This window comes from Ursus maritimus, unplaced genomic scaffold (assembly GCF_017311325.1).
Source record: "Ursus maritimus isolate PB19 unplaced genomic scaffold, ASM1731132v1 scaffold_27, whole genome shotgun sequence".
NCBI classification, from domain to species: domain Eukaryota; kingdom Metazoa; phylum Chordata; class Mammalia; order Carnivora; family Ursidae; genus Ursus; species Ursus maritimus.
Window position 1 is genome coordinate 29,009,797 of NW_024425230.1, and position 12,476 is coordinate 29,022,272.

At 38.1% G+C, this 12,476-nt stretch overlaps 1 protein-coding gene across 1 annotated transcript in view; it reads left to right on the plus strand.

The window, feature by feature from the left end:
• SIN3A (SIN3 transcription regulator family member A) overlaps positions 1–12,476 on the plus strand; it is a 66,803-nt gene that overhangs the window by 14,028 nt on the left and 40,299 nt on the right. The window contains exons 2-4 of the mRNA XM_040642962.1: positions 2,475–2,696; positions 6,393–6,569; positions 11,749–11,855. Of these exons, the coding sequence (XP_040498896.1) occupies positions 2,508–2,696; positions 6,393–6,569; positions 11,749–11,855 (473 nt within the window). The 5' untranslated portion in view covers positions 2,475–2,507. The remainder of the gene's footprint in view (positions 1–2,474; positions 2,697–6,392; positions 6,570–11,748; positions 11,856–12,476) is intronic.

Sequence of the window (12,476 nt, forward strand, 5' to 3'; positions counted from 1 at the left end):
CAGTCGTGTTTGGAAGACTTTGTTGTGGGGCAGGAAATCTGTCCTATTCAGTACTGGTCCCCTGCATAAAGCACATCTGGCATGTGTAGATTCTTGGGAATTATTTGTGGAGTAAATGAATTGGCAAAGACTGTAAATGGCTTGTTATCACCCGTAAGTCCAAAGTTACTGTAATATTTTAATCTCATCCTGTGTATCCCCATGCTCTAATTCATTCCTAATTTTCAAGATATAACCAAACATTTACCTTCTCTGTAGAGTTTTTCCCAGTATACACATTTCTACTCCTTACCGGATTTTTAGTACTTAGTTGTATCACTCATGAGTTGGTTTGTATCGTTAGCCTTTCCTCCCAACATTTTATTAAGAACAATTTCAAATACACAGCAAAGTTGATAAAATTTTATAGTGAACACCCATATACACACTAGATTTTACATTACCATTTTTATAGTACTTGTTTTGTCATGTATCTATTCCTCCATCTATTAATCCAGACTTAATTTCTCGATGTATTTCAAAGTAAATAGAAACATTAGTACCCTTTCACCTAAGTACTTCAGCACGCGAATCCTTATCTAGAGTCAGTATTTGTTTATAGCTTTTTCCTTCTGATGCAAAATTTACAATGAGATGCACAAATCTTAAGAGTACATTACGTGTGGGTGTTGAAATCACACTGTATATATTCCGTAGCTTGTTCTTTTCACTTAATAGTATGTTTTGAAGGGCTTTCTTTGTAGAGGAACCCCAGTCTTTCTAATTGCTACATAGTTTTCCCAATATAGATGTATCAAGTTCATTCAGTTATTGATAGACATTTAGATTTTTCATACTTTGCTGCAGTAAATATATTTGGCCGATGTTCAGGATAGACACCTAGAAGTAGAATTGCTAGGTGAAAGGGTATGCCCATTTTAAATTTAAAAATTTAATGGATACCACAGGTCGCCAACCACATAGCCTATGGCAATTAAAATTTCTGCCAGTAGTATTTTCCTATACCCTCACCCACACTCAATATCATCCTTCTTATTTAATTTTTGCCTATTGCTTTGGGGGTAAGTATCATTTTCCTCTGTATTTCTTTGATTACTAGTGAGTCTGTATATGGTCTTCCCAAGTAGTTTTTAAACTTTTATAGGACACCTACCACCTTCATAACTGCTCCCTGAATTTTTGCTAATTGAAAGAGTGAATGCTGCCAAAGCCATCCCGCTTTGTTGGGTTGAGGCTGAAAGGATGAAGGAGCCAAGCGTGGCAGAGGTCAAAGAAAGCCGAAGTTGCTCAGTGCGTGTGTGCCTTAGATAAGTAAAGGGACTCTTCTTCCTTCGTTTCTTCTTCTGTGAGAGGTAGGGGGGTACTGCGGTGGTTGGGAATTCGGGCTCTGGAGGTAGACTTGGTGGATTGATATTCCAGCTTTGCCTATTAGCTATGCAGCCTTGGACAGTTTACTTAATCCTTATATTTCAGTTCCCTCGTTTATAAAATAGAGAATAACAGCACCTTGCTTACAGGGTTGTTGTGGGGATTATAATAATATTTGTAAATCGTGTAGAATGGTGCTTGGGGTTCATTATATGCTATTATTTCCCTTCTGCATGGTCATTATTTGAGTGTGTGATGTGGTAGGACTGTGGGGAATGAAGATAAAGTTGTAAAGAACCCTACCTTGAAAAAGCTTTGGATGTTGGAAAAGCCCTGAAAAGACCAGACTGGATTCCTAGCCGGAATATTACTAGACTTTTTGCATCCTGCAGGAAATAAAGTGTCTGTCCCTCCACAGAGGAATATTATTAATAAGCGATTCTGGAATCTCCTTACTGTTAAGGAATGTTAGAGTCAGAAGTAATCTAAAAATGATCTTTTCCAACCATCTCATTTTATAGTTGGAGAAACAAACTCACAGGGAATGAATGAGAAAGTTGTTGAAATGTACATAGCTCCTTAAATTGGCAAGTCTAGAGCCATTGTCCTCTTACTCCTGGCCTACTGCTCTTTAAGATACCATTTAATTGTTGAAACAATTGATATTTTAAAAATTAGACCACAATTATAGTACTAGGTTTTGAGAGGAATTAGAAAGCAGCACTTCAGTGTTTTTGTAGCATGTGCATATGTCACTGATGTTGGGAATGATGGCTTTTGAGGAGAACTAGAGAATAAAGAAAAGAAAGGTGTATTTTTGTGTTTTTAAATTGTAATTTTAAATTCTTATTTTTCAACTCTGTAGTCCCAAGTTAATTCAGACTGTGTTATTACTTAAACATCTGTCTTTGAGTTATGTTACGCTGTCCACTCTGGGGGTTGTGTGTGCAAGCATGCGCTTAAACTAGCCAGCAGTCGTCTCTAGGATGAAGTAAATAGTTGTTTTGGGAGCTGAGCATATAGTAAATTTGGGTGACTGGTCCTAAGTTGTATACATAACATTGGAGTGTTAACTGGTTTGCATTCGATGCTTTTGGTCTCTGCAGGTTTTGTGGTGCATCCCTGAGCATGAGCGCAGAATGAAGCGACGTTTGGATGACCAGGAGTCACCGGTGTATGCGGCCCAGCAGCGTCGGATCCCTGGTAGCACAGAGGCTTTTCCTCACCAGCACCGGGTGCTTGCCCCTGCCCCTCCTGTGTATGAAGCAGTGTCCGAGACCATGCAGTCAGCTACGGGAATTCAGTACTCCGTGACACCCAGCTATCAGGTAAGCTGGAGCCCAGCAAGGGACTCGGTGTAAGGGAGGAGCAGCGATGATTTTGTCCAATTAAAAAAAATTATATTAATCATCCAATTAGATACAAAATTATATTTATGGGCAATCTGTAAGTAAGATATAACAAATAATAAAAACAATGTATACTTGTGTACTCACCACCCAGGTTTTTAATTTTTTATTATTTTTTAATTATTTCTATTTTTTTAAATGTTTTTAAGTAATCTCTACACGCAGTGTGGGGCTCAGACTCACAACCCCGAGATCAAGAATTGCGCGCTCCACTGACTGAGCCGGCCAGGTGCCCCTTAAAGATTTTATTTTTAAGTAATCTCCATATCCAACTTGGGGCTCAAACTTACAACCCTGAGATCAAGAGTCACATGCTCTACCCACTGAGCCAACCAGGAACCCTTATATTTTTTTAACTCACTGTTTTTTATCAGTGGTTTCCAAGACTTTTACCCATATTTTTGTGTGTAAATAATTGAGTCATTTACACTCTTTTTATGAGTTATATTAATATATCCCATTTACTTATCCATTTTTCTTTTGCTGTACTCTTAGGCTGTTACCAGATTTTTACTGTTATAAAGGTGCTGTGTGACTGTTTCTCCTGGTGCAGTGGTGCTCACAGTGGCAATCCGTGACAAGATAAATGCACCAGAATTTAAATCAATGTGCTACTTTTTTTTGAATCAAAAAAAGTCTTGCCATGGGGAAACAAAGGCAGCTGAATTAAATAGTGTGCTTATTAGTGAAGTAGTTGGTTTACATTCTGGTGCAAACTCCTTATCTTCTTGCAGCCCACTTGGCAGGTTTGAGGGCACACGAGGAAGAGTTTTTCGGGTATCTAGGAGAGGGCTTACTGGGTCGTAGGGTGAGCGTGACTTCAGCTTTAGCAGTAGTGTCAGATTGTCTTTCAGAGTTGTACCAATTTATATTTCCGCCAGCATTGTATACTCCTGTCGTTCCATGTCCTGACCATTGCTGACCTTTCATCTCTTGTCTCTTTACTCTGTTTTGTGGAAATGGAAGACATTTGTTTTTTGGCCTTTTTAATTATGAAAGTAAATATCACCATGGTTTTCTTTGAAAAATGATCCAAGATGACTTCTTTCTCTGACCCTTCAGACTTAGAGCTACTCGTGATTTCCTGGCTATCTATATTCACCTGCCTACCTATTTAGATACACTTCTCTTTTTATGTAATTTGAATGATACAGTATATACTGTTTTGCTATTTGCTCTTTTCACTTAATATATAGTGGACAACTTTCCACTTGAATACATATGTATAGATCTAAGTAATTTTTAAGAAATCACTGCATTTATAATATTCCACTCTGGGTCAGTCTGAATCATAATTTATTTAACAGGTCTGGAGAGGCCTTCTTCAACCCAACTTGTTAATGACTTTTGAAAAGTTACAGCTGGTACTGGGAAAATAAATTGGTGTGAACTTTCTTGAGAGCAGTTTGACAGTTGTGGCAGATTCTTTAATTACTTTTTGACCTAGCAATTCCATAACTCCATAAATTTCTCAGAATTTATTATAAGAAGACAAAGGAGGGAAATCCAGGTGAAGTAGGAGATGGTGATTCCTTGGGTGTCATTCTTTCTCAGGAGTCCCCCTTGAAATAGTACCATGCCCTCCTATGGGTCTGAGGGCCACAGTCAGAGGACTGTTGCAAATCGAATCTTTAAGTTAGATCTTGGAAGAAAGAAAGGCTGCTTGTTTTCCTTGGGTGATTACTTTTATCTGAACAGATTGATGACTGTTTCCTATACTTGGGATAGTTGCATCTGCTCATATATTAGAAACTATAATGTGCTCACATAAAACCAGTCATCTCAAGTATTTATAAGCTCCAATTAAGCCTTTTAAAAAACTGTTCAAAACATGCATGTTGAAATATAGCAGCTCAGAATAATAACCCTTCTTGCTAGAGATATATTAGCGCTTTCAGAATTGTCTAAATAGTTTCTTTTTACTCCTAATGTGTAACTATTGTTTGTGTGGATTTGTAAGTAGTTGTCTATTTCCCACCCTCCCCTCTGTCCAGGGGAATCTTTATAAATTTGTGGGGACTTGAAAAAAAAATTAATCCTCTCTTACGTTGTAGTATACAACTTCCATTGTTTAGATTAAGTCTCGTGTTGTTTAGTCTCCTTATTTTAGAGACATGCAAATCAAGGATATTGTCCTTAGTTGTCTGTGGTGATTAACAGTTCTGAAATAGGAAAATAAAGCTTTGGAAACTTTATGTAGCATTTTTTGCTATAGAAATGGAAGGAAAGGAGCTTGTGCTTATTTCACTCTAAGCTTATAAGAGGATGAGAGAAAGAATAGAAAATAATTATGTTTGAAGGCAAACCACTAACAATTTGGAAGAAAGTTTTGTTTAGCAAATAAGGATAAGCAAAATAAACAGATAGAGATAGAAGTAGAAAATAAGGATAAGCAAAATAAACAAAGCAAAATAAAAATCTTTTCTAATCCCACCACCACAAGATAAAATGCTAACATTTTCCTATATATATGTCATCTAAGGTTTAAAATCTTTTTATTGATTTATAGATACTGCTTTGTAATGTGCTTTCTAAAAAAATATTTAAAAGTTTAAATCCGTATGCAACACATGAATACATTCAGCTTACAGATTATGAACATTTTATAATGTTAAAATATATACATCTCTATCAGTGCTATTCAAAGTGTGGTCCACAGATGGCTGATGTGTGTACTTTCTTATTAGTCTATAATGACATGTGTATAGAAACTGAGAGTGTTTAGAAAGAAACTTGGAGCGATTTGGACGTAGTAATGTAATATATCCGTAAAGTGTTGGAATGGAAATTATGGGCTTAATGTATTTTTTGTTTCGCTTCTCTAGTTATTCATTTTTATCATATTTTATAAAAGTAGTGGCCCACGATGGATTGGAATTTAAGGGAAAAAAGGGTCCTTTGCCATAGATAGTTTGAGAAGTATTGAGCCATATAATTTTTAATAGTGGCAGACAATTCTGTTGTAGTATGGGTGAGCTATAATTTATTTCACCAGTTCCCTTTTGTGGGAAATTTGGGTTTCTAATAACCGATGGCCCCCGACTTTGGATAGTTGGACTTCCAGTTTTTCAACTTTATGATAATGCAAAAGTGATATACAGTAGAAACCATACTTGGAATTTTGAATCTGGGCCTTTTCTCAGGCTAGCGATAGGAAGTACTGTACTCTCCTCTGATGCTGGGAGTGGCAGCCTCAGCTCCTGGTCAGCCACGCGATCACCAGGGTAAACAACTGATACCCTTATGCCGTTCCATTCTCTTTTTCTCTTTTAGTATAGTAGTCAACATATTACAAGAGATATTCAACACTTTCTTATAAAATAGGCTTTGTGTGAGATGATTTTGCCCAACTGTGGCTACTGTTAAGTGTTCTGAGCACATTTAAGGTAGGCTAGGGTGAGTTATGATGTTCGATAGGGAGCTGTATTAAATGCATTTTCGACTCAGGATGTTTTCAGCCTAAAATGGGTTTATCGGGACGTAACCCCATCGTAAGTCAAGGAAGATCTGTAATTCTCTTTGTGTGTGCAAAGATATGCATGCGTGTCTTTTAGATGCATCTAGGGAAGATTGCAGAAACCTTGAAGTTTCTTGTCTGCATTTTGTCCACCCCAGGTTTCAGCAGTGCCGCAGAGCTCTGGCAGTCACGGGCCCACCATCGCAGCGGTTCATAGCAGTCATCATCACCCAGCAGCTGTGCAACCCCATGGAGGCCAGGTGGTCCAGAGTCATGCTCATCCCGCCCCACCAGTTGCACCAGTGCAGGGACAGCAGCAGTTTCAGAGGCTTAAGGTGATATTCAGCTCCTCTTCTTCCTTTAAAAAGTTTTCTCTCTCAGCAGGAAGCATCGGCTTTAGCCTATTAGTAGTGGCATTATAACTTTTAACATGCTACACTAGGGATTGAATCACAAAGAGTTTTACTTTGTTTTTGTTTTGAAACCTACTTAGATTCCCCATCTTACCATCAGTGCCTGATCCAGAGAATTACATTCAAGAAATGTTTTTGGAATGTATGAACGCATGGTACTCAAATGTGTCAGGATAGAGGGACAGTTTTCGTACAAAATAAACAAAGTCCATTTTTTTGGATACCTCCTTTTGAACTCTTAGTTCTTAACATGGCAGAAGGTTTTATTGAGTGTACACATGGTTGGCTACGGTCCTGTACAGTAACTGGGTCCAGTATTACCTTATGATTTAATCTTTTTATCCGTGCTTATAAATAGCTGAATGGGCTGGCATCTTCAAGTCCATCCTTAGTAAAACACATGCTCCCTTTTTGGGAACCTTTATAAAGATTGGGGAAGACTATAATTGTGAATGAAGTGTCAGTGTTTTCATCTGTTCTGCTGAGTATGTGCTGTAGGTTTGCAGTGCTTTTGAAATTCATGAGGCATCTGTGGAGAAGTGGAGCTTGTGTTCCCAGCTAACCCTCTCTGCTTACTTGAGTGTTACTTTTCAGAATAAGTGATTGTTACAGTAAGTGTTCCAGATTTCAGTTTTTCTAATTTTACATTTATACGAAATCTAAAATCAAGTGCAAGAAATACAGATTAAAGTACTATAAAGAAATGGGATGTTGGGTCTTCATTTGGTCCTATCAGCCTAATTAAATAGTTTCCAGATAGGAGTGAACAGTATACCCTTGAAGGACACATGCATGTGTAGCAAACAGTTCAGCCTTCTGTTTTCCTTGATACGTAATCTGGTTCTCCCCGATCCCTGTCTGCGTTGGTTTGGGTTCTCAGGAACTTGTTTAATTTTGGCCTAAGTAAGTTAAATGCTACCTAAATATAAAGAATACCAAAGCTAAGCTATATAGAGGGATTTTGTAAAATTTATTTTGTCTATAATAAGTACTTAAGAGTTGACTGTACTTTTAAAAACAAAAAGAGTTGGCTATACTTAAGCATAGTCTTTAAAGAGAATACAAATTATTTGGGCCTGAAACCACTCTGGGCTCTGTCTTTGGGAAAATTTGTTTAAGCTATATTGATGTTTTTCTTAAAACATTTTGCCTGTCTGCTCATAGAGTGATGGCTGCACACCAGATTGTATTATTGCCATGAACTTAGCACTTCACAAAGTCCTGAAAATATTTTTTTTTAAGTTGGTTTGGTATGATTTCATTCCGTATTAATACTTTGTTCAGCAGTTAGTTAATATCTTAATGATGCCAGAGAGCTTCTAAACTTGCTGTTAAACTAACAAAAATGTATATTTCTGTAGGCTTTTTCAGCCAGTCCTAGCAAAGCACAGCACCTGTTTATTCCTCTCCCTCACTTGGGTATAAGTATACAGATGTGCTTTGTCTGTTTTACAGAAACTGTCAAGGAAGCAAGAGAGGGTTCTGGAGTTGGGGCTGTAGAGTGAGTCATGGGTGGGGTTAGGACTTCTTGCTCTGTTCCTTCTCTTCTCACTCTTATATATGATTCCTGGATGCAGTAATGTGTTGAATTCCCATTCTGATGAGGAGGGATAAAATACTTTCTTGTGCCTCCATTGTAGCTTCATTCAGTATTCCCACACTGCCTGCCATTTTTGGATCAGTCTTAAAACACTTTACAAGCATTTGAATCAACTTCAATAAACCATTTATATTCTATAATGAGGAAGTGTTCAGTGAAAATACTTGGTTATTTCAAGCATCAGCATTGTCTATACTTTCTTTTTTATCTTTGGCAGATTGATGACAAGGAAGATTTGAATAATTTCAGGCATGTTTAGTGTGATTTTAGCTACTTGTTGAATGCTAGCAGCATAGATATTTGACACATCTTTAGCAAGTTCTCTTTACAGTTCTTCGTGTTTGTCTCCCCAACAAGATTGTGAACTTTAGGGGCACCTGGGTGGCTCAGTCGTTAAGTGTCTGCCTTCTGCTAAGGGTGTGATCCTGGAGTCCTGGGATGGAGCCCCGCATCAGGCTCCTCTGCTGGGAGCCTGCTTCTTCCTCTTCCGCTCCCCCTGCTTGTGTTCCCTCTCTCGCTGGCTGTCTCTCTCTCTGTCAAATAAATAAATAAAATCTTAAAAAAACAAAAAAAAAGATTGTGGACTTCAAGAGATTAGGGACCTCAATAATAAATGCCTGTTGAAATGAACCAAGAAAATACATCAGCAGACTTGGGGCTTCCCCAGGGGCTTCCCTAGACCTGTAGCTTCGTAAGGACCAGCTCCAGTAAGTTGTGGTTCCTAGAGCCACATACACACTTTTACAAAGAGTTGAACTATAGGTAATGAGAGAATTTCCTCACTATGTTTGTATACAGATTAGTATGTTTGTTTATTGGGGTGGAGGGGCAGAGGGAGAGAGAGAATCTTAAGCAGATTCCATGCCCAGCACGGAGTCCGACATAGGGCTCAATCTCACAATCCTGAGATCATGACCTGAGCTGAAATCAAGAGTTGGACTGAACCACCCAGGCCCCCAGATAGTTCATTTATAATGTGGTTGTCATGCTAGGTGTTTTTTAAGCATATTGTTATTTTATGACTAATTTATAAATAGCAGTTCACTGTGACCAGTATCTTTTTTTCTCCAGACATAAACACATCACATAATTTCTTTGATTCAGGCATCTGCACTTTTTCTCTCTGTAGTAATTATTATTATACCATAGCATGCTTACTTTTTTATTCAAAATTTTGTGTTTATTTTTGACAATTTGTCCTTTGTCATGTGGTTGTGAATGCTATTCTTAAATATCTTGTGAAGTCTATGTTTCTTCTGCAGGCTTAGTGAGTTTTATGTTCCATCAGCTTGGTCATTAATGAAACATTTCAGTATGGAAAGTTCTGAATATAAATTAAATAGTCCACTGAATTTCAACGAAATTGTCCTGTTATTTCTAAAGTACAGAAAAACCAGCCATGAAATGAGTGGGTATTGACAAAGTATACAGACTGCTCTAGCAACACTAAAATATTCTGATTAACCATGGCATAATGATTCCCATAATGGAGCTTCCTGTAAGGGAAGTTTGGGCAACTCTTGAAATACCATTTCATGGTTTATTTAAACATTAATGTTCTATTTCACAATGTATCACAAGAGTAGGGCTTATCAAATCATATGTTTATTTCTGAAACTTCCCTAAACTTGGTATTTTGTATGATTTAAAATAATCCCAGAGTATATAGAAACACCTAGTAGGTAATTCCCTTGGAAGTTTCCTGAGTAATTAAAAATTAAGTTGTCTTAAATCAAACTCATAACTCTCTAGACCTTCCGTCTTATTCCTCTTTGTGAATGGCCACATACTTTATATAATTTAGTGAATGTCTCCTCTCCCTGTCACTTCTACCTCCTAAAAAGCTTTTGAGTCTGTACTGTTCTCTCTAATCCTTTGGTTGGTACTACAGTTCAAGCCACTATTGTTCACACATTGAGTTTAGCCTTATAGCATAATTGGTTTCCTGCCTCCTTTCAGTCTGTCCTTCCTTTGCACCAATTTGTTCCCAACACTGTAGCTAAATTGAGTACACTAAAATGCAGATACTAAAAATCTAAACTGCCTTTTTTTTTTGAGAGAGAGAGAGAGAGAAAGTGCGTGTGCACTTGCATATGTGTACAAGCTTGGGAAGGGGGTGGGCAAAGGGAGCCGGAGAGAGAGAATCTTAAGTAGGCTTCTCTCCCAGTCCAGGGCCCGATGCAGAACTTGATCTCACCACCCTGAGATCATGATGAGCCAAGATCAAGAGTTGGATGCTTAACCTACTGAGCCACCTAGGCACCCCTAAACTGCTTTTTTGTTTGTTTGTTTTTATTTTTATTTTTTATTTTTTTTTAAAGATTTTATTTATTTATTTGATAGAGATAGAGACAGCCAGCGAGAGAGGGAACACAAGCAGGGGAAGTGGGAGAGGAAGAAGCAGGCTCACAGCGGAGGAGCCTGATGTGGGGCTCGACCCCAGGACTCCAGGATCATGCCCTGAGCCAAAGGCAGACGCTTAACAACTGAGCCACCCAGGCGCCCCTTTGTTTTGTTTTTAAAGATTTTATTTATTTATTGGTGGGGGAGGGAGCACAAGTGAGGGGAGGGGCAGTGGGACAAGCAGACTCCCCCCCCCCCCCCCCCACCCGTGAGTGTTGAGCCAGACTAGAGGCTGGATCCCAGGACCCTGAGATAATGACCTGAGCTGGAGTCAGACACTTAACCAATTGAACCACCCATGAATCCCACCCCTAAACTGCTTTTTAATAAGATTTACAAGGCCTTTTGGGATCTACGTCCTGCTTCCTCTCCTGTCTCCTCTCTTGTCACTCTTCCTGCCACTGTTCCTCCTTTTCACCACAGATCCTTCAGCCAAACTGTTTTCACTTTTCCCAGTGTACCAGATGGTGTCCTGTCTGGGATTTTGCTCATGCTGCTTCCTCTGACTTTCTTTGTATGTCTGTATTCACTTTTGCTAACTTGTACTCATCCTTAGGACTCAGTTTAGACATCACTTCTTGGGGAAGCCCTCCCTTATGTGCCCATGGGTTTTTCTTAGTGCAGAAGTGTCCTTCCCATGTGCTTTCTGGGCATTCAGTGATCTGCCATTTACCCCACTGTATTAGAATTCCCAGCTAGATGTGAATGAACTTCTGTAGAGTAGGGACTGTGGCTTGTTTGTCATTGACTCTTTAGTACCTCATGTTAGGCCTGGCGTGGTATGTTGTAGCTTAGTAGATACTTGTAAAATGAATAAATGAACAAATAAGTGAATAATATATTAATGTGATGATTTTTCACTGATCATTCTCCCCAAAATTATCCAAGGCAAGGCTACAAATTTTATGAATTGATTTTTATTTTAAGTTTGAGTTTTATTATTGGCCTCCATACTAATTTTTTAATACTTTCATGTATATTTACTATATGTTTTTATTTCACTTACTACATTAATTTTATTTAGGCATAAATCATTTGTTTTTTAATAATTCTTGGCTTGCTTTCTTTTTATAACCTTGAGATTTATCCCTGCCTCAGGTGGAGGATGCGCTGTCCTATCTTGACCAGGTGAAGCTGCAGTTTGGTAGTCAGCCTCAGGTCTACAATGATTTCCTTGACATCATGAAGGAATTTAAATCTCAGAGGTAAAAGATCTATGTGGTTGTATTCAAGCTTTGTGCTTGAAATGTTGATTTTGGAGGGAGGATATGGCTTATTCTCGTATGCTAAAAGATAAAGGATGCCTCCTTTTGGGGGGTTTAATTTTTAGGGTCATGCTTTTATTTTATGTATTGCTTTATTGATGAAAATTATGGGCCCTAGACCTTTGTTTTCTCCTTATTGGTTAATTTTTCTTAAAATTTTTGTTAGTACTTCACCTCAATCAGGGAAATAGACTGGTAATGATTAGGCTACCTGCTCTTCGAGTTGATTTTGGATACACTAATTTTCTGGTATGGTTCACTATTAGAGTAGTTCATGAAAAATGTAGACACATAGTGATTTCTACTGGTGTGTCAGAGGGTGGTTCTTGCATGGGAATTGCTGCTTTAGATTTACTGTTGAGTATCTGCTTGTTAGGACTGTTATGAATGTAGCTTCTGTTCAAAATTGTGACAAACCTCTTTGAATATGAGGCTAAAAGTGCTTTGGAATTTCAGAGTTCTCTATGTTTTGTTGATTTTGTAATATGCAGGTTGATTTTTACCTGTTTTCCTGTTCAGAGAACCTAGTGGAATGTGTATTTTTTTCTTACTAGGGTGTTG